At 35.6% G+C, this 22980-nt stretch overlaps 1 protein-coding gene across 2 annotated transcripts in view; it reads left to right on the forward strand.

The window, feature by feature from the left end:
* Positions 1 to 22980, forward strand: part of cdkal1 (CDK5 regulatory subunit associated protein 1-like 1) — a 190543-nt gene that overhangs the window by 97110 nt on the left and 70453 nt on the right. For both annotated transcript variants that reach the window (XM_028013056.1, XM_028013055.1), the window contains 2 exons: positions 10092 to 10258; positions 21203 to 21348. In XM_028013056.1, the coding sequence (XP_027868857.1) occupies positions 10092 to 10258; positions 21203 to 21348 (313 nt within the window). The remainder of the gene's footprint in view (positions 1 to 10091; positions 10259 to 21202; positions 21349 to 22980) is intronic.

Below are 22980 nucleotides of genomic sequence, written 5' to 3' on the forward strand. Positions count from 1 at the left end.
TCATATGACTTTGCCTTGGAGCTGTTCAAAAAATAAATCATTAAGTGATATAACTAAAAGTAAACCATGTGTATCAAACTGGTAGCCCTTTGTATTACTCAGTACCCATTAAGTAGCTCTCAGTGGCAGAAGGTTGCTGTTCACTGAACTATGCAAATAAAGTTTCTGCACTTTTCCTAAATTTGCACCTTGATGAGCACAGAAAGTGTGCTCATCAAAACTGTACTAACAGTTTTATTCACCTATTTCCACTTAAAATAAATCCCTTAGAACACAGGGTTGATGTTCAGATACAACAGTAGTTGTACAATAGCTAACTATAAAGATGAATACATATACCTTTCGTCTCTCCTTCCATCTCTCTCTCCCAGATTGTGCTTTTGTGTTCTTCCTAGAGTAAGATGAACTACATATCCTACAGTTGAATTATGTTCTCGTATGGCTGTAAAGAAAGGTCCTCTGGCTCGCCTTGATCAAATAAGATTCATCAGGACTACAATCTGCGCCAAACATGTTGACAACCTCTGAACAACACATTACAACTGTTGTTGTCATGTTAATTTGCAATGTTAATATTGCAAAAGGTGGTTTAAAGCATCAAAAATTCTCACTTTCATTCCAGTTCAATCAGCTCGTATGAGTATCGCTGCTGAAAATTCCAAAACAGACGGTTCTTCAATGCTCACAGTGCTGAAAGCCTAAAAAACGGATAAGAAAATATCACAATTTTACACATTAACATTGCAATTTCAAGATGACCTAATATTGTGCAGTTATAGAAATGACTGAAATAGTAGTTTGTAAACTCTTCATAAAATTTATCCAACCTATACCTGGACGCCTACATAGTGGATACTTGATATAATAATTGTCTTATGTTAAAATATGCTATGTTTGATATGTACTAAGTAGTACTTATTACTACGATACTTAGTAGTAGGTACTAAGTAGTAATAAGTACTAGTTAGTAGTGATGGTATTTGAGCTGTCTAATGAGGCTTTAATAAATGTGTAGGAGATTGGGATCAGTAGCCCTGCCTTATGGCCTATCTCTGTCTTCACTATTTCATTCAGCACACAAACAACAGTCAGTATTCCAAAGTCTCAATAGGGAAAATGTTCAATATGTTTACATAAAAATACTAACATTTACATAGTAGAGATAATGTTTTATAGTGTAGTACTTCATTAATGCATGCATGTTTTTACATTAAATAACATTAACCTAATTAACACTTGCACATACACAAGTGAATAGTTCATCCAAGCTTTGTCGGTTTAACTAATTCCAAACGAACACACAGATACACCCTGCACACGCTGCCTAAATGAATTAACAAACACAAACATGATGCCTGCTAGTGGCTCATGAATATATTAGCATAAATACTGACCAGACATATTATTATTTATCAAATTATTGCCCACGCGTTCACACAAACAACCCTCAAAAAAATTAGGTCAACAGCCTTGAATTGAAAGGAGTTAAACCTTATTATGTCTGATTAATAACACAACTGTAGTGCTATATATGTGTGTGGATGGGTGTGTATTTTAGCTAAGTTCATCTGTGTGGCTGAAAGTATTGGTGTGTATGTGTGTGTCCACTGCCTTGACTTCTTGACAGACGATATGAACCATTACCACTTCAATGACTTTTTAATAGGAACTCATTTCCATATATAATCTCGGTTTTGGGATGTGTGCGTGCGTGTGTGTGCGTGTGTTTGTGTGTGTAATGCCCCAAGCACTCTGCAGTTCCTAGAGTCTCTGAACCATACAGAAATGAGATCTGTCCTTGTAGCTTCCCTTAAATCTCTCTCCCCTCACACTCTCTGTAATCCAATCGTCCCACCAGTCTGCTGTCTCTGTCTCAGCTTCATTTTGTGTGCTTTTAATGACGTATGGTACAAGTTCATTATCTTGATAGGCTTATACTGGGTCAGCTCTTAAGTGAGTGGGTAAGTCCTTGTTTTATCCACTCTACAATTCATAATAAAGTATAGATTTGTTTTTATCCTGAAATGATTTAACTGGTCAACACACTTGTGAAAGTGTTGGTGATAATGCAGAAAACTACTAACCAGGGACGTACAATAAAGTCTCATACTAAAACACAACAGTGTTTCCGATCAAAGTGAAACCTGTCTCACTAAGCACTAGCTAGTTGTCATCTTCCCGTAAATATGTTTGAGAGGTAAGAGGAGAAGTAGCTTGTGGGCATAGGAGGACTGAACAAGTCCCCACCTTGTTTTTGTTTTTTTTCTTAAGTCTTTTTGGCACTAGTGGCCTTTATTCATTATCTTCTGGACAGAAGGTAGTCCAGAGAGAGAAGGAGAGGTCATGAAGGAAATAGCCTGGGGCCAGGAATCAAATGCAGGACAGCTGCATCAAGGACTGTAGTCTCTGCATAAGGGGCCCCTGCTCTACCACTGATCCACACCTCTTTTAAATATTTTTTTGTCATAGCATTTAAGGTACAGGAGTGACAGGCAAGGAATCAGGTTACAAGCACTGTGAGAATCCTGGAATGGACAACCCTTATTTGCTAATGATTAAATTAGCAAATGATGTTATTAAATAATAATAATAATAATTAAATGTTTTCTGTTGCTAATGATTAAAATCTGCTTCAGAGCTTCCTGCTGGTGCTCATACCCATTTATCTCAAAATTATGAGATAAATTAATATCTCATAATTGTGGGAAATTTGGGATGTCATTTTGTATCTAGTTAATAATCTAAAATAGACTATTTGAACCTCAGCTGGATACTTCTACACTGAACAGAGATGGTTGAAATAATATGATTCAGGAAATGTGTTCTTGTGAGCTAGATGTAATCTTACTAAACAATTATGCTAGTCTTAATGAACTTTGTTCTGACTATTGCTGTATCATTGGTTTTTTTGTTTCGTATGAGTTATCTACAGGATTTTCTGTAGATTTTATCTTTGAAAATTATCGAGTTTACTTCTTCTTGTAATCTGTTTGTCTTTAAGAAAATATCTACTTTGACAAAAAACTTGAAAAATACTCCAGTCTCACTGGGACCATAATGAAACACAAACACCATTTTTCAGACAGGAGATTTTGTCATAATATTTACTGGATAAGTCAATCTAGTCTGAAATGTGATGCGTATTTATCCTTTTTTGTAGTTTACATATTAATCTAAGCCATATCTACAGACTATCTATTCTACTGTATCTCTATCATGCCACACTTTCCTGGTTCTCATGTTTAAGTGCATCTCAATTACCTTGCAATATATAGCTTAAATAATAGTGATTTTCGTTTTTTTGTTCACATATTTCTGGTCATCATTAACACAATAGATGTTCAGATCATTCATTACCAACTTGTAAGATAAATGTTAAAATTAGCTTCCTTTATGACAACCAGCATTCATGACATACACAGAAAATGATTGTCCAATTGGACAAAATCTACAGCACACTTGCCAATTACTGTTGATAAATCCATAGAATGTGTGTGACCTACATATATAATTGCAGGGTCTTATACCACACACAAGATCTGAGGATGTACATATATATATACACCCACACATCTTTTGATGAATCTTGACATCCTATCTCTTGCGCAGTCACACACTAAAGGTCACGCCTGCGGTTCAGAAGTATGTGTGAAAGTAGGCTAAAGTTGATGTGTTGGTATTTGAAGGATTGTGTGGGCTGCTGACAAAGCCATGCATGTACAGCCACACATGAATAAACACATACATGTGGAACATGAACATGTCTGTGTGCATTCACATAGGCATGTCTTTATTAAACGTGCCTGTGAGAGGATGATTGCATGTAAAAGTGTGTGTTAGGTTTATCCATGATGATTATGCTACCTGCCAAGACACCCACACACCACGTCAACAGTCACAGTCGTTGGTCTAAATTAGGATGGTTAATTACTGCAATTAAGCTGTTGTGTATGTGTGCTGGTGTATAAATTGTGGTGGTGAGTTTTGTAAGATGAGCTCTAGTTAGTGTTCGGTTTTGAGCTGTGTGCGTGACTGAAAATGTTTCTATTAGTAAAGTTTAAGAAATACAATAATTGCTTTTATCTCAGTTGATTTCTTTGCATTGTCAGATTGAGTTGTTGTTTTTTAAAGTAGGATTAAATAGGCAAATAAAACTCTTAAAATTATAATGTTATGGTGTTGATGCTCTGATACATTTACCATCATATCAACACTTAAAATGCACTAAATATTAATTGGTATTGATGTACTTGTCCTAGTGTCGATTAATTCCTAATTTTTAACTTCAGTTTGCAGAAGCTTAATTTTTTCTCCTTAGAATTTGCCTGATTTTATAAACCTTGTGCACTGACATCTTCCCACGATTTCTTTCTCCCAGTGCTGAGTGAGGAGATTTACTGTGGAATAGGATAGCCAGCGGGAAGCAGTTGAGGATAGGAAACACACTAATGTGATTGAAGGTCAGACAGGCCTTCCAGTCATTGGCACTGTACAGAAGTGTTGCTTAGCTGTAACTGAGGTGTTTGTAATTCATGTGAAGAAGTGAATCATTTCTAGGAAGGCCTTGCTTTAAATGAGTGTGGCATTTATGTTATGCATTTCTAATGTGTACTTTGATGCACGTTGATGTTAAGCAAATGAACTGATTGATCTTAGCAGCATCTAATTGATGTAATTAAGCATTTGGATTACACTTGAGGAAAGGTAACGGTTAAAACAAGTCTTGCTCTTTTGCTTAAGAAGTACTTCAGATGTGTTTTTTTATGAAAATATTTGAAATGCCTAGCTTTGGAACCATAATTAATATTTCCATAGTCCACTTAATAACTGAAACTCGTGCATGTTAATAGAGTTTTTTCAAATCACAATGCACATATTTGGCCAATATTACAGAAAGCCCTTCTTTATCAAAAAAGCTACCCACAAATGTAATTTAACTACAAATCTGGGGGTAATACAGAGATTTTTATTTTAAACAAATTTTTTGTTGGATTAAAGTTTGCATGGGTCGTAAAGTAAGAACTAGATATAGTGTTGTTTTCTTGTGTGTTGCAGAGTTGGATAACCTTTTCACATTTAACAAGCCAGTCAAGTAATGCAATCAGGAAAAAAAAACAAAACAGTTTTAACACTTTTATTTTGCTGTGAGATTTAAAATGCCAAACTCTTGTTTTTGAGACATGGACACTATATACTGGAACTTCCTATTCCCATTTTTGAATTATGTCCTTGGAAATGTGCCCTTTCAGATAATCCAGTGGCATATTTTGAATTTGCATGTATATTATAATTTTCATGACTGCCTGTGGCACCCAATCCATACGAACATCCTGCCAGAAAGATTAAGATAAAACAAATGTTAAACATGAACATGTATGATTGGGAAGGAATGAAATTTGTTTGTTTTTTTTTCTTTTTTGTTTAACAAAGTGCAAATAGGATACTGGAATATACAAAAATCTACTCTGGGGGGTTGTTTTTATCTTCTATTCCAAATGATCACATTAGGAAAATATTTTTAGTGAATGAGCAATTTTTTTTAAATCAACTATCCACTTATTTTGAGCTTCACATGTGGGTTCTGTGCACTTGGCTCACTCTACATTTTCCTGCAAAACTGATGATAAAATGTAAAATGCAAAGAATTTTGCAATTTGAACTATTCTGAAAATTAAGTCTGGTAGCCTTTAGTAGTTTACTTTTTGAGTGTTTTTACAAAGCCAAAATCATGTACTAGATCTTCACCTGTTCCAGTTTTTCAACATATTTTCAATATATGTTGATTTAGCTTATTTCAGGAGAAATATTAAAAATCAATTTCAGTCTGTTCATATAGTCCTTATCCTGTGTGCTGAGCAGAACTGTTAGACAACTAGGACATCCTGTCCCTTGCTGTCAAATATGTAAAACTACATTGAAGCCAGAAGAAATAAATTGGTGTGCAGCTGAACCTGGGTGTTGTGTCCCAGGTCTTCCTATTTCTACTCAAAGGTAAAACATACCTAGCTTCTAACTCTGTAAAACAGTCTGTAAAAACCACTTCATTAAAAAGTTAGCATTTTCTCAAACTATACACCAACCCTAAATCTGCAGAGCTATTCATATTCACATTAAAAAGTATGGCTAACACTCTTAAATATATTTAAAGTTACAAGAATTTTGCAGATATCTTCACAAATCATCCCTAGTTTTTACCCTTGCTTTTGGGTGATAGTAGCCATATAAACTAGCTACGCACTTACACAGAATGCACACAAATATTTGACGGAAAACTGAAGTGTTGATTGTTTGATGTGTATAACACACGTTGAGGCTTATTCGTCTGTTGTTCTTGGACAAAGACAAAAGGAAGTTCGTCATAGTGTAACTGTTTCCTCTCTCTGTTTCTTTATTTACCTTTATATCAGGTGAAATATAGGGTAGATACTCTTACTCAGCTTGTATTTCTCATTTTTTAAAACCAAACTTTCTGCATCAGAATTTTATATAATATTACTGTATGTAGTTCTATTAGAAATTATAGAACTTCATTTGTTGTTGGGGATCACATCCTGTGATCAGAAACAGAAAAGAGCAATTAGAACTAGTTTTGCTATTTTATTATGTGAAGAGCATTTTATCAAATCATGTATGTTACAATATCCTAGTTATTTTTCGTTTTATTTTTTTTACCTACTGTCCATAGTTTTAAACTGGTATTTGTGATTATTGTCACAATAATTGGATGCTTTTTGCTTGAGTAAAGATATTTATGTTTAACATGACACGACTAATAGGATATTTTCAAATAATTTTGAACATTTATTAAAGAAAATCAACTATTCAACCCAACCGAACCCGTTTTGGAAATAAAACTGCCCCTTTTGGTAAACCATTAATTAACTGTGATAAACCATGTTTTTGTGTGTTAGGTTTCACTAGCCACACCATGCCCCCTTCCTGCCCTGTAGAATCATAAAATCACTTAATCCACATATTAAGTGAACCTGTTTAAGAACCTAAAGTTGGTTAAGTAATCTCAAAAAGCAACACATCATGGAACAATCTAAAGAAATTCATGATTATCTGAGAAACTAAGGCCTCAGAACTCCAGCAAACCACAGTGAAAGCCATTATACAGAAATGGAGAAAGCATGGAACAGTGGGGAACTTTCCCAGAAGATCACATAAATGACTCTTCCAGGAGGTCACAAAAGAACCCAGAATAGCTCCCAAAGCATTTTAGACCTCACTTTGATGATGCAATGATAGGAAACAGGCAGGGCAACAAATGTGTTCATGGAAGGCATCTAAGGTGGAAACCACTGCTGACCAAAAAGAAAATGATTTCACGAAAAAAAAGAAATTTATGAAAGTATTGTGAATTTATGAGATGCATCTTTTGGAAGGTGTACATCTTACATCTGCCTTAAAACTAATACAGTACTTCAGTGTGTGTTTTGTATTTACTCTGGCTATCTTTTGCTGATTTTAACATTTGTATAGTGATCTGAAACATTCATTTGATGGCATGGCAGGGGGGTGGAGGGGATAGCAAAAACAGGAAATCTGTAATGAAATCTGTAAGGAAGCAAATATCTTCCACAACAGTATGTGGAAATATTTTGATTTGTGATATACTGTTTGAATCAGGGCTGCTTCCTCTATCAAAGGCTGAACCCCCGCACATCCAACCCTCTCTCCTTTTTTTTTTTTAACTTATGTAAGACCCTAAGCAAAACTAGAAATCGGTGTGGGCTAGAAAAGCCTGATCATTACTTCACTTATCATATTTAGTAATTAGTGCATCATATTTAGTAATTAGTGCTTATAAGTAATATTGGGAACATCATTTCAACCAGACACCACTGCTTATACCCTAAGGAAGCAGCTGTGTAGTTTGTGTCTAACCAGATAGAGAGAGGAGGACAAGCAGGCTTTTCCTGACGGTTACCTTCCCTACATTCCTGGCCAACAATAACACCATTGGCACACCTAATAACAAGGAACAGAGAGAGGCAAGCCAAAGGCCATATTATTGGTCAGGTTGTTTGGTTTATCTGGGGATCTACTAATGACTATGGCCTTGAGTAAACATGAGATTTTCCAAAGCATCACCCTTCTCTCAACACAGTGAACTAGGAAGCCACAATAAAGCAGACATTACACAACCTCTGCAGCATTGTGTTGTTGGAATCTCAGGAATTTTGTTTTGGGAGGAATACATTCAGTTTTCAGACCAATTAACTACAGGTCTGACCCTGTATTAAACAACCTCTCAGGCATGGCTCCTCTGGGGCAGAGCTGTTATGTTAAATCTGACTGCTGATGGGCTAGATGTAGGGGAAAAAAACTCAATCTCAGGATGCAGATGATGCAGTAAAGGGCCTTGACATGGGAGTGAGACTGAAATAATTTATCCCACACAAGTTGAGAGAGAACTCCACTCAGCACTATTGTTTAGGACTGAAAGATCACAAACATCTCAAATTATGGATAAATCATCTTGCTGCAAACCACCACTTCAGTAATGAAATTTTAACAGATTCTTTTTAATTATGAATACTGACGGTGGTTAATATGTCCCTGTGTGGAGCTTGACCTCGAGCTTTTCAGCATCCCTTCGAAAAAAGATTGCTTTTGCAACTGTGATGTTTGTGAAACATCGCTGGTGTTCCCAGAAAATTATTTTAAAAGAAGTTTAAAAAGATAAAAAGAATTAATGAATTCCGCTGTTACTGAGTCCTACACAAAGGGCACACTGTTTTGTGCGTGTATGTGTGTGTTGCTGCTGGCATGATATGATCTGAGAATGTGAGATTAGTTGTTGGTTTTGATGTTTTCAGACATGGATGGTTTCGGAAATCTTCATTGCATTTTAATGTTCATGATGATGATATCGCCAAACCTTTTAAATCAGCTTCTGACAATTACACTTCCATCAGTTTTAATTCCGCCCTCCCATGAAAATCTATCCAACTCCTACTTTGTATCATCTGTATCTCTCTGTTAGACGCAACCGCCGCACAGACACACACCACTGTCCAATTAGCCAAGCATAATTTTTGCTATCTAAATGACCACATGCATCTTTCTGTCTGTCCTCGCACAGTTAATGATAATGATGGTTGCACACATTTTTATGCCAGTGTGCGTGCAATTTGCCTTGTGCCTCTGTAAGTGCAGATCTATTTTTGTGTGCCTGCATGAGATAATATGTCTTAACACATAGCTTAAGCAGACACTCGACCATTTCCAAACCTACAGCCCAGTGACAGATCATTAGACAGTAGCACTGAGCGTGGCTCTAATTTACTGTGAAGCCGGTAGATCATCCCCTCTTGCTGCATCTGACCTTCCCATTCCTGCAGTAATTGTTTGTAGGATGGTTATTTTTAATGCTTGTCACTGACTGTCATGAATAGGGTTCTACTAAAGCCTTGGAGCATTTAGATACTGACAGCAAGGGGCTTAGTGAAGTAAAGGAGGGAAAGCATTTGGAGGAGAGCTTTTGGCAAGCAGAGGATGTAGGCTATTGGTGGTTTGAAGAAATTTGCATAAATTGACAAAACAAAGAAAAATGGATTTTGATTAAACACAAGTTTATTTTTTTTGTTCATCTCCTCTGCTTTTATACAAAACAATTCTTTTTTCCCATTTTGTATGAGAAAAGGGAACTTCTGGTCTCAATTGCTTTTACTTTGCTACACTGGTAACATATCTGATGTAAATTCACATGTTGTCCCACAGCTGATTTCTTGGGATACAAACAGATCACTTTTGTTGAAAATCCCTCCCGGCTTCAACCTAGGGGGTTTAATATTCATTACCTACAATAGGTGAAGTTATTTTAAACTCTGTTGATGAAGCCTGAAATTCCCTGAAGTGTAAAGGCAGCTATAATCAAAGTAGAGAAAGCCCACATGGGAGTTTTTACCCAACTCAGCAATTTGTTGTTTTTTTGTGCAATCATTCCCTGTGGATGATCCTAAACTACTTATTGGTTATAAAACATATTTTGGCTATGTTATCAGTTTTGACTTGCAAAGCTTTGAAAGCTTTTCCAATTTGCTTTTTTATTTAGTGTGGTTTCTTTCCATCTATTTTTCCAGAGGGAGTGTGTGAGATCTGGTTGACAAGTGAAGACACTGGTGCTTACGGCAGAGACATAGGGACAGACCTGCCTACATTACTGTGGAGATTAGTGCAGGAGATACCTGAAGGAGCCATGCTGAGGCTGGGCATGACCAACCCTCCTTACATCCTGGAACACCTGGAGGTATGCACAGACACACACAATCTGATTTCCATCACTTTAACTTTTATCATTGGCCCTTGTTTTCCTAATCACAACCCCAGCCGTTGTTTGGCTAATTATAAACCTAACCAGATCCTTATTGTATCATAAATGGTCTGCATGATGGTTAATGTGATTGTTTTGTTATAATCCTCAGATTGTAACTGTAATTTGATTTATGGTTCCTTGATGCCAATACCTAGACTCTTCACATGTCACCCAAAAGTATAATCAAAATAATGGTACATTTTGGTCAAATTAACTAAAATACTTAGGCTCGTAAGACCACTTTCTCCACATCGTTTGGTTTTCCACCCCTGCCGACCCCCCAAGCCTCATACTCTCTCTTCTCTTTGTGAAAAAACAATGTTGCTTTGCCTAGATTTAATAAACTAAATTGCTGTCCATTCTGCTTACCAAGCAGTTCAGCTCCAGCCTTCTCTCTGCTCATTAGTTCATTTTCTCCCTCTCTAATGAGTCAATTAAAGACCATTGTGTATTCTTTAGCCACCCCAGTTCTATCAGTCATTATTGTCTTTTCTAGTAGAACAATGGACATTGTTTACCCTCGCTTTTTTTCCCCCAGTTTGTTCCTCTGATTTTCTCCAACTCCACTAAAGATGCATTATTTAGAATGAGATTTTTCTTTTTTTTAATTTTTAGCTGGCTGTCTGTCTTTGAAAGAACAGTCTAGAATTAATTGGGAAAGAATATATTAATGTTATCACAGATTTCACTATGAATTGACAGTGCATTTATTTAGAGAGAAATTTTAGGCACTAAAGTAGCTCAGAGTAGTGCTAATGAAAACTGAAAAGGAGATGAGGGCATTAGTCTGAGTAAAGAGTGCCACAAAAAATATGCAGCTTTCTAAAGCATGGTGTCTTAATCTTATTAATTTAGGATCAGTAAATTCCTAATCTATAGATGTATGATGTAAAGTTAAGGCTGCAGTTTGAGTAAGGGAAACTTCTGCTAGGAATTGCTTTTGCTGTTCCTAATGATCCGAAAAACAAACAAAAAGTGGTTCCAATTGCTAAGACAAGAAACTCAGTTACAAAAATAAACAATCATGGTTTGCTTTTAATGTGGTTTTAAGGCATGAATCAAACCACCTCGGCTTATGCTAGGCTGCTGTGGTCCATGTTGTGGCTCTAAAACAAAAGCAAGAATATATATTTTGTGCCCTTCAACATGCATAATTTGCCAAATACAGTATATCCTATGTTAAGTTCTTATAAGGGAGACACAAGAGTTATGGCAAGAGGAATCATTCTGATTCTTAAAAATGCTTGAAAACACCAGTTGGAGTAGTTTAAAAAGCTCTGGTAACCCTTCACTTAATGAATGATTTTGCCTTTGCAGAAAAGGTTATTTTTTAAATTCTATGAAGCTACAGCAAGCAATTTAAAAACTGCTCTCTGTGGTGAAAATGCTCAGATCAAGGAGTGCAAATATCATTTTCAACAGAGATGATTTCTGTCCTTGTAGCTCAGTTTCATATTTAGTTGTAAAGTCCTGCAATGAGTTCATTAACTGAGTTGAAAATGTCAGCAAGAATAGTAAGAGTTTATTCAGGAGAAAACCTGCAGTGCTGTGAAATAAAAAAAAATGCATTTTTCAATTTCCATATTTCTTCTGTTTGCTTCTTTTGTTACACTTTAATGTTTCAGATCATAAAATAAATTTTTAACATTATGAAGTTATTTCATCAGCCTTATGAATAACTACCTGAAATGCAGAAAGCAGAAATAGAACCTGAGTGACAACATAAAGTATTCTTAAAAAAACCCTTAAAAGTAGCAAATTCAACAACACAGGAGAAACTAAAGTCAGTTAAAGATTCGAGAAGGTCACAAAGAAACCCAGAGTAATATCAAAAGCACTGCAGGTATCACTTTACTCAGTAAGGTCCAGTGTCCATGATTCTACATTGACACGGGGCAAAAATTGCCTCTGTGGGACAGTTCTAAGATCAAACTCACTGCTGAGAAAACTGAAGAGAAAGATCTCTCTTTCATTTCCCCCTTCACCCTAAAAACAACATCTACATGATTACTATCACCTATGGGAAATATTCAGTGGTGTGACGGTACAACTTTTTACAAGGTGTGCATCCAGTTTCACGTGGACTAATGCTAATATAACAACCTTTCAGAAAAGTAACAGACAGGGCAGACCTCACCTCATTTTATGATTAAATGCTGCACATAAAACATGAGTCATAGCTGTGTCTCATGTTCCCTAGAAGTAGCTTAGGAACAGATAATTCTGAAACATATCCTTATTTTGAAAACATTCTTTTTTTTTTCTTTTAAAACTCAAATTTTATTTTATTGTTTTTATTTAAAAAAATGGATGGTTGATTTTAACCTAATTACAATGTGTAAATATGCTAGAAACATGCTAATTTTCACACCCTATAACTGGCAGGTAGATGGTTTAACAAACACAAAAAACAGGATGAAATAAAAGATGCATTGAACAAATAAACATAAATCCAAAAGCAATTTAGATACAGTCAAAGTTTTGTTGCGCTCAACAGAAAATAAATTTACCATATGCCCTAAGTACTTTGTTCATCGGAAACCTTTACAGTCGCCAGTGATAAAGAATTATTTCTTCACATGGTTCTGGTATGTTTTTCCAAAATATTTGTGTATATTTTCCTTACTGTTGGCTTCCTTCTTAATAATATTTTCTGGAAACAATTGCTTCTTTGACAGCTAGATGAATCATCAAGAAACTGACTTTTACTCAAGTGAGTGATATATTTAGTGAGATCTGAATGCTACAAATTAGCATAAACTTTGCTTCAGTTCTATAATCTAACTTTTCATGTTTCACCTGTGAAAATATAACAAAGATTGGGAGCAAGAGTGGGGTAATCTAACCTAGACAGATCAGTGTTGTTTACTTAGATTTACTGCAGATGGTTAAAGTTGAAGAATTAAGGATATGTGAGATCATACATAAATTGAATGAGGGCAGAAATTAAGAAAAAAAGAGGGAAAACAGAGGGATGAAGGCCCGGGGATAGAGATGAGGGGTAAGGAAGAGTGTAAAATAAGTGCTGTGGGAAGCAGCAATAGAGGTTGTAATTAACCAGGGGTTAATGGAGGTGTCTAATTGTCCCCCTCATGTATAGGTAGGCTTTCTGCTTGGCTACATTACAATTAAAAAACCATCCTCCTAATGATAGGGAATAACAATTAACTGATAATTAGAAATATACTTTGGTGACACACTAGCTTACACTGTGCGGATGTATGTTAAGAATCATTTCATATGCTACCAGCTCTTTTATTATTAATGTCTATGCAGTGAGTTGCATTATATCTTTTTTTTTTTTGCTTTAATTCCTCAGTCAATTAACCTACATAAAGAAAGATAAGAATGGTCTTCCTTAAGTTGTCATTTTCTTTTGTTGCTCCTGTCCCCTATTTACCCTTTCTCCTTTCCCTCCTCCCCTGGCCTAATTTTCTGCTAGCTCTAATAATTTTATTGTGCACTATTTTTTTCCTTCTTCATCTTTTACCATGTAAATTAAAATATATAGTGTTATTAGTCACCCACCACTTCAGCCATTAGCTTTCTCCATGCTTGGTTTTATCAATAAATTATTTTCTTCCCTTTAAGAAGACATTCAAAGCCTTTTAACTTCCCCTTTTCTTCTAACTTTTCATGATTATAGTGGTAATATGAATGCTGTGATGAGGGCCGGTTCTCAGAAGTATATTTATCCATCATTTCTAAGTAAGGCCAAATAATACCCTGCTGTCTTTCCATTTCTACTGAAGACCAGCACTTATATAAGATCATCAAACTGAATGGCTGTGATTGAAGCTGAAAAGGCCAAGTAACTTCACCACTAGCCTGCTAAAGATCACCCTCTCGCACACATTCAGATCAACACTTTTGTGCTGTCTCCTTCTGTCACACAAGAGCACTTTTTTTTTCTTGTCTGCAGCCTGTTTTTCTTGACAGATGTCTGCTGCCTCATAGCACCATTTGTTGATTGGAGCAGTTAAAGGCCCAATCTCCTCTCATGGGCCACTTCTCTCTGACATTTTAGTTGATTGCATTGTGCTGTCAGGAGTTCCTTTTTGAGTAGCTACATAGAAAAAAAAAATCTGTCATTTTCAGATATATTTCTCTCTCCTCTCAGATATATATTTTTGAGCTTCAATTTCTGTCAGTCTCCACTTAAGTTTCTCCGTGAAATGCGTTCATGAACATGTGTGTACTAATGTGAGCTTTTATAGTTATGACTGAATCAGGGAGCAAGAGGAGTAAATAATGAGAAGAAATTTGATGATCAGCCATAACAGTATGACCACCTCCCAAATAATGGACATCAGTTGTCACCTGGGCAACCATCACCAGTCAAGGGACTGAGACCCAGCTTTTTGACACTAGACAGACATTTCTCTCCAGAATGCCTTGATAGTTTTAAGATTTCATGGTTCCATGCACAGATTCAAGACACCTTGTGCCAGATTCAGCAAAGCAGCCCCAGAAAGTAACTGAGCCTTCTCAGTGTTTCACAGTAGGGACAGTGTTCTTTTCTCTTTATGCATCTGTGAACATAGAGCTGATGCGCCTTGCCAAAAAGCCCCAGTTTAGTCTCATCTGCTCAAAGAATATTCTCCCAGAAGCTTTGCTGGTTGTCACAATGTACTGTAGGAATTTCAAGTCTCACTTTTTGGTCGTCTCCTATGAAGTTGACTTTGGTTTGAACGGAAACAGAGGGTGCAATTTGACACTGATGTACGTTGATCTTGGAGTCCACCTTTAATTTCTTTGGAGGTTATTCTTCAGTTCTTTGGTTACCCCTCGTGTTATCCTTTTCTTCATTTTCTCATCAGTTTTCATCCTGCGGCTATGATAACATAAGGCTGAGTTATAGTCAAGCTTTGGAATTATGAAAAGCATCAAAATTAGGACTTTAAATTTGATTTATAAGCTAATATTTGGAACATGGCTTACTTGGAGGCAGGGACAGGTCTTGCTCTGCTCCAGTGTTTTTATAGCTCTGGAAGATTGGTTTCATCTCAACACAGACTTCTTGCTGGGACTGGCTTATGTTTTGATCTCCATATTTAAATTTCACAGGTTAGTCTCACTTTTATTCTTCTTTATTTCAGACAAAAAAAACCATTCAATTGTTAAACTTCAGCATTATTAATAAATTGGATTATTCTTCAAAAAGGAGTCTCTCATTCTTCTATTTGCTTCATCGCCCATACAGATCCATGCACAGAGGCTGCATCCACAATTACTTTTTCTGCTGTGTCTATAAAAAACATTATTGGGTGATTGATTGACAGTAATTATCCAATCATCTACTTGCATTTTTTCCCCCCAAAAAACATAAGCCCCTCTCCTCTTCAGGTGGTTCCCACAGAAAGCTTTTCAGATGCTTCTGTGTGAAATGCCCCTTGATACGTTAGGTCAACAGGTATCACAAAGTTTGATAAACTATCAAACTATACTCTGGCCTAAACAAACATTCATATACACACATGCACACTCTTATCTTTCAGAGAGTAAACTAATTTATCAGTAGTTTACGATCTATCCTCAGGCTCCAAAACCAAGGCATGTTCACAATCTTGTTTAATGTGTGGTGGTTTTGGAGTGCTTCCTGTTTACTTGCCTTAATCTCTTCCTGCTTAAAGCAAACTTTTGATATGCTATCAAAGAAAAATTACAAAATGGGATGTCTCTAACTTTTCCACTTCTTCGTTAAGAATATAAAACCAGCACATTAACACAATGTGACAGTCAAGTGCCACAAATTTAGCTAATTTTTCTTTTACAGTGAAATTTACATTTAATGTGCATCACAGGAGGTGCTGCAGATCTGCTGTATCCTCCGGGGTAAATTGAAGCACAAGGTGTTTGAAATGTGTAATGCTGCAACCTGATTTACACCTTTTGTTACGGGAATGGTTTATAGGGTCATTTTGTTTACAGATACCCACAAAATAAACCCCGTTAATATTTGCTGGTTAATCTATATGGCTATGATAATCTTAATAAAAGAGGAGAGAGAAAAAAGACATGCCCGGGATGGGTTATAAATGCACAAATAATGCTTCCTTAGCAGACTTGAGCCATGTTTTAGTTTTTGGGGTCTTAAACATTATTCCTAAAACCTTAATTTCCCACTCTGGGATTCATAACCATGCCATCCCTTTAAATTGAGTCTTCTAACATTCTGCAGGCAATCCCTACTACTGCGGGAGTATTGACTGACGTGTTTTTCAGCCGTTGAGTCTGGACAAGAGGCAATAAAACTACATAGACGATTCTGTCACAGTGGTTACACTTTACAACTTCTGCAAATTCACTTCAAAGTCCATTAAAAGATGTAAATGTTACAAACCATAAATTTATTTTTCCAAAGCGCACTTTCTTTTTCCTTTGGTCTGTCTTGCTTTTGAACCAACAATAAGGTATAGAAGAGAAAGGTCTGGTCTTGATTACATCTACTGCAATAACTTGTAAATTATTTCATGTGTTGGCACTCAAGCAGAATCATTTAAAGCCCAGAGAACTTGAGTAGGATTGCATGATGTTCCTCCTCAGAGAATAAATCAAATACATAGACAGCAGCAGGGTATACAGTTAAACTTAAAATCTGTGTGATACTGAACGTGTTTTGTATTTGTGCAACAGAACACTCATTTTAGAAACACTGAAATAGAAGCTTTTACTTAACCTTAGTGAAAGTTCTCATGAAGTTTTGATCAAACAAATTGGTATTTTATCCTGGATCCAACAATGTTAATCAAAACTCAGATTATTTGTAGAATAAACATGAGCTCTCTGTCTCTGGCCGTTCCTTATGGACACAAGGCAGGTCAAAGCACCCCACAGACCTCTTCTTACTGCTATTCCTTACAGCAGAATACAAAATTGCCATTTTTTCTAATCTTGCTGTAGAGAGCTCTGCTGACAGAGTTTATGAAACATTCACAAGCCTTATTTGTTGTTTAAAGCAGCATAAAGAAATATATGTTTGCAGGGACATTGACATTAATGATAAGCTTTACCAAGTTAAACTGTGTCTATGTTTTATGATCCTCCACAAAAAACTAAAAATAATACAGAGTATAGAGAGCCTTTAGGTTGTGGAAAACCATACTGGTAGTTAATATAATAACAGATAAGATTTGTTTCTATCACCAGCTCTGATTAAGTAATGGCCCTGCAGTGTACCTTAATAAATCTACTGCAAGAGACTCCAGCAAACATGCTGAATATTACACTGATATGCAACGTATGAACTCGTGGTTGTTAGAAAATATTCAACAGTTATCACCTTTCTTGCATTGCTTAGTACTAATAAGACATTGACTAACATTGTGATTGCAATGTGTTTAAGAGATGTGTGCAGATCGATACAAAAAATCTGAAGTATTCATTCAATATAGAATATTTTAGCTGGTGGAGTTTTGACCTTTTTACTTCATGCTGACAATTTTAAAGTTTAACAGCTCTATCATTTTTTAAGTTTACAATTGATCACATAAGCTTTCCTTTCCTTTTATGTATGTATGTATTATTTTATTTTGTGTACAATTTCTTAGGCTTTGGTATGAAAGCCTAAACAATTTTCTTTCTTTCAATAAAGTACTTTTGCTTTAGTTGAATTATTTTTTTTTTACTCTAAGGAGCTTTCTTTTGACAACTACTGTACTTGCCACTTAGATAATACCTGATGATTCTACTGAGTTTGGAAACTTCTAAAGAAAGACTAAATTTCTTCAACCTTTTTTTAAAAAAAAAATCCTAGCATGGTTTTGTATCAATGTAGGCACCATGACCTGTAAAAACCTGTGCTGAATGTCAGAATGTGTCTAGTCTCTGATAGACAAATTAGTTCAAGAAATTATGGAATGCGGCCCACTCTAGAAAGACACAGACAGAGAAGTGCTTTTTAGCAGTTATTACCGCTAGTCAAATCAAGTGTAATTGTGTTGCCATTTGAAGAGTGGCTTGTTTTTATTGCACCCAGATTAGATAGAAAAAATATTGATTATGGTTGTTTCTGTGTTGCATGTTGCATTTTAGCTCTAGCACGTCTCCTTGTTTTCTTCACATTTTTGTGGCTTTAAGGGTCAAGACACTTCACATGTTTCACATTGGATATTTAAAGACATCAAGAAGACTTCTACTTTTATAAGAATTAGAAGAAAGAATCTAATCAATATGGAGCTAAATTAACCTTTAAAAAAATCACCAAAATGCAGTCTGCTTCATACATTTTTCTTTTTTTATGGTGCAGCCACATTCACTCTCGTGCTACAGCCTGATTTCTGTCACCAATCAAGCTCCATTTTCCAACCAAATTAATTCTTTCTAATTTGGAGCTTCCTGCGGTCAACCCCCTGTGGCGCTGCCACTGAGCTGTGTCTGTGTGTGCGTTCCTGTGCACATATGCTTTAGTGTCTTCGTATGGAGGAGAGCGCGTTCAACAATAGCTCTTAATTGAGAAAATGGACTGCAATCAGCATATTCTTGTAGGGAATCATTAAATCATTCCTTCCTCCTCTCTCTTTCTTTCTTCTTTTTCTTATGGTGATTAGCATGATGATGATACCATCTTGATTATGTCCGTCACAAAAAAAACCCCTCACATCTGTGGTCTCTCGAACTGTTTTAGAGAGGAAATCATTTGAGCAAAAGAAAAACAAAAGATAGAATAAAACTGTAATAATTATGTTTAAAAGTGTAAGAGCAAATCAAACTGCTCAGGCTGTGTTTTTATTGCATGTTGTGGTTTTGTTGACCGCTGTTTATCCATCTGGAGGCATTTACATTTACTAGATTTATGATCAAATAAAGACTGCTGGTTTCCTTATGTCACAATTAAAGTTCCCGACATTCCAGCTCAAAAAAACACCAAATTAAGTTTTCTCTTCTCATTTCATGTCACAGTTCAGCTGTTTTTCTAAGACCTTAGCTTTACTCAGCTGAAATCATGTCAAGAATCTTAATCTCTGTCATTCTTGTCTGATTCTCATCTCTGAGAAAAAAATCTGCATATTTTTAATATATGTAACGTTTTTGAGAAATTAATTATGTTACTGTTTTTAGTTGAGGCTGTATTTTTTTTCCCGACAAGTAACTCTTCTTTCTCTTAAAAGAAACTCTAGAACAAAGCGTACCATAAGTATTTGTATAACTCTTGGTGAAAACAGTTAGAAACCTCAGGGTCCAAAATCTTCAATGGGTTATAGACTTTATGTATATATTTTTTTCTTTACTTCATCATTTTGAAATGGGGACCTGCATTTCTCAGTAGTAGCTATCAGCGTTTCTCACACAAAGAGTCTCTGCAGGAAGAACCTTGACTCCTGGGACTTTGCATCTGCTGGGTGTAGAACAAATTCCCACTGCTGTTTCTCTTCTAGCAATATGAAAAAGATAAATGAAAAACTGAAAGGAGAAGGCATTATTGAAGGTCTGTAGGGAAAAGATTACAAAAAGAAGCAGGAATGTTAATGGAGCTTCTCGTTTTATTCAATGAGCCAAGAGAGAGAGATTTTAAATTCTTCTCCTTCAGTTCACAAGTTTGTGATTAACTTGTATAGAAATCTTTGAGTTTCTGTTTCTGAGCTCAAATTATTTACTATCAAGGATCTCTTAGTGAGAATGTTAACCTCTTGGCCTCTAGCTGATGCTTCTGCACAGAAGTACTATGCCTGTATTAGAAAGTATTTTTATTTTTTTTAATTATGTACATCATAAGTTAGGGAATAATGACTTTTAAATTTTTATTTAAATGTTTATGTTCATTGCAGATGTCCTTGTTAAAAACAAAAAGGCTAAATCGTGTTGGCTTGCCAAACTTTGACATATTTAATTTACTTCCATGCAGTTCTTTTGTTAGTTCTGTTTCTGCTATTCTTAATTCAAATTAATTTCTTGTTGCACTTTGTCTTGTCATGGTTTTCTGCTAAGATAGGTTTTACATCAATACATCTATAGAAAAGCTGTGATCTCTGTATAGAACAGGTTGTTGAATGTTGAGTGAAAGTGTCTTTTAATCCATTGTCAAATGTTTTTTAACAAAGGTGTCCAAGAAAGATTTTGTTAGGTGGGTTAAATGAAGAGTTTTGCTATTAAGCCCCAAATTATGTATCTCCCTGGCAGAAAGTGTGCATTACATAGTTTTTTTTTAAAGACAAGAAATGTTTTAGGGGTAGGAGGTGCACTGCATAACTGTACAGTGTGTGTTAATATTTATGTTAACAAACTATTTTCACCACTGTTAATGTGAAGCATCCAAAGTTGCCCAAGCGCAAGTTTCTCAGCAGATTGCTTGCTATTGCTAGGCTTGATGTAGTCTTCGTTTTCCATGATTCAATTTTCTTTGATTAAGTTGCTTTTTAAATTGACTAAGAAGCATCCCCAAAACCATCAAGTTGCCACCACCATGTTTGACTGTTGGGGCGGTGTTCTTCAGATTAACCTTCATGGGAATCCTCAGACATTTTACCATTTACACAATCAGCGGTGTCACTTTTGTTTTCCTGCAATATTCTCTGTGTGAAAGATCTTGTATTTTTTAATACTGCTTTGTACTACACCCACAGATGCTTAGCTCTTTGGTTTTTCATCTTGACTCACCACAAACCAGCTGCAGAGAGCTACTGTTTTTCACCTGTTGATTGCGACAGCTGTTTCCAATTAATTAGGGTAATTAGGTTGCTTTGGAACTGCATGGGCTATTTATAATAGTGTGTAGAACATTGAATTTTTCTCAAGACTATTTAAAATTGCAATGATATAAGTAACTTTGTACCTGTTATACATAAAATGTTAGACTAACACTGCCTTTTAAAATATTTTTACTAATTATTTCCCATTTTCTTTCCATTCCCCTGTCTCCTTCTCTGTGTATCCCATTAGGAGATGGCAAAGATTTTAAATCACCCACGTGTTTATGCCTTCCTTCATGTTCCCGTGCAGTCGGCCTCAGACAGTGTCCTGATGGACATGAAGAGGGAATATTGCATTGATGACTTCAGAAGAGTTGTGGACTTCCTCAAAGACAAGTAAGACTTATACATTACACATTTTCTCATTTTTGTTTCAGTTTTTTAACTGATTTTATAGACATAGAGCCTACATATACATTTAATATAACTACTTTGCTTGAGCTAAACACAATATGTTCAAAATTTGTTAAACCTTGGCCTTATTTTTTTTTTATGCTAGTTGGAAGATAGAAGGTGATTAAAGTATGACTCTTTCAGTTATTTGCTGATGTTTTGAATGTGTTTTCCAAGGACAAATTTCCAGATGGCTTTGTATAACAAACCATCTGGTGCTTTCAGTTGTTTCTAAGTTAGATATCCAAACTATGGTTTTATTTCTCAAGGCAAACTTTGTGCATCTTAAAGCATGTATAATTTGACGTTTCTGTATCTTCTACAATTTACACAATTTCTGCTATGCACATGTAATACTTTGACCAAATAATCTAAGCTTCACTTGACATCTGAAATTTTTAATTGACATTGACAAATGTAGAGATGACTGTAGGTTTGTTGAGCCATGATTCTTGACATACATGACTTCATGTTAGAAAAAACACAATAAGCAAATTGGCCAGGTTTAAACACACTATTAAAGGCAAAGTCACAAAGTACTGAATGAAAAAAACTAACTTTGAAGACCAATTTTGTTGTCTTCCAAAGTGAAAAGTTGATTTTCTCTTTTTACAACAGATAATCTGTTAGGAAATTATTAATTATAGTAGGACACAGTGGAATATTAAATAAACAGAAGATGCTTTAAATGCATGCTTTAAAGAGATTTATCTGGAATATTTTTTTTCACATATTCATGTGACACAGGAAAGCATGTCATTGGTTATATAATGTCAGATTATATAATTTCTAGAAACAACAAACATGTTATAAATTATAGTTTGCTATAGATAGTTTGAAGGAAATCAGACCATAGAAACAGTATAATTTCATATCAGTAATGTTAGAATCTTGAGGTACTTGCAATACATTGCCAGCATGTGAAATAGCTGAAGCAGTTTTGCACTGGGAATCAGGGCAGTACGGTTTCTAAGTAAGTAATAAATCCCTCTCTCTCTGTCAGTGCAAACATGCCTTTGTAGTCTTGTTTATGTTGAATTTTCTCTAAGTGACTGAAATCCATGCGCAGCAGCTATCAATAGATTTTATGTAACTGTGTCATGTAGGTTAGACTCCAGCAAAATTATATAAAATACATTACATAAAGCCAGGCATTAGTGTAGTAGTGTTATTCAGGTCATTGTGTGCCCTTTGAAAATGATCTGTGCTGTTTCCATCTAAATATCCCATCTACTAGCAGAGTTTAGATCAGGTATAGTTCCATGGTTGGTGTTTAAGGAATGAATAGAGAAGTACATTTTTCCTTCTTAGACCTACTGTATTGTGAGAGGTTTTGGTAAAATAAAGTACTTGTTTTCTGGCAAATCTTCAACTGGTGCTAGATGTCTCTTTCTGTATTTTTTAAAGACATTAGTTGATACTAAGCATCGTTCCTTTATGCTGGTTTCTATTTATCAATGTAAAACTCTAATAATCGCTAAAGACGGGCAAAGACAAAACACACGTAAACTACCACATATGAAGCGTATTCTGCCTCTTTTTGAGTTGTCATGTGTTCTGCTGCTGTTACGTAAA

Source organism: Xiphophorus couchianus, chromosome 3, assembly GCF_001444195.1.
Source record: "Xiphophorus couchianus chromosome 3, X_couchianus-1.0, whole genome shotgun sequence".
Taxonomy (NCBI): domain Eukaryota; kingdom Metazoa; phylum Chordata; class Actinopteri; order Cyprinodontiformes; family Poeciliidae; genus Xiphophorus; species Xiphophorus couchianus.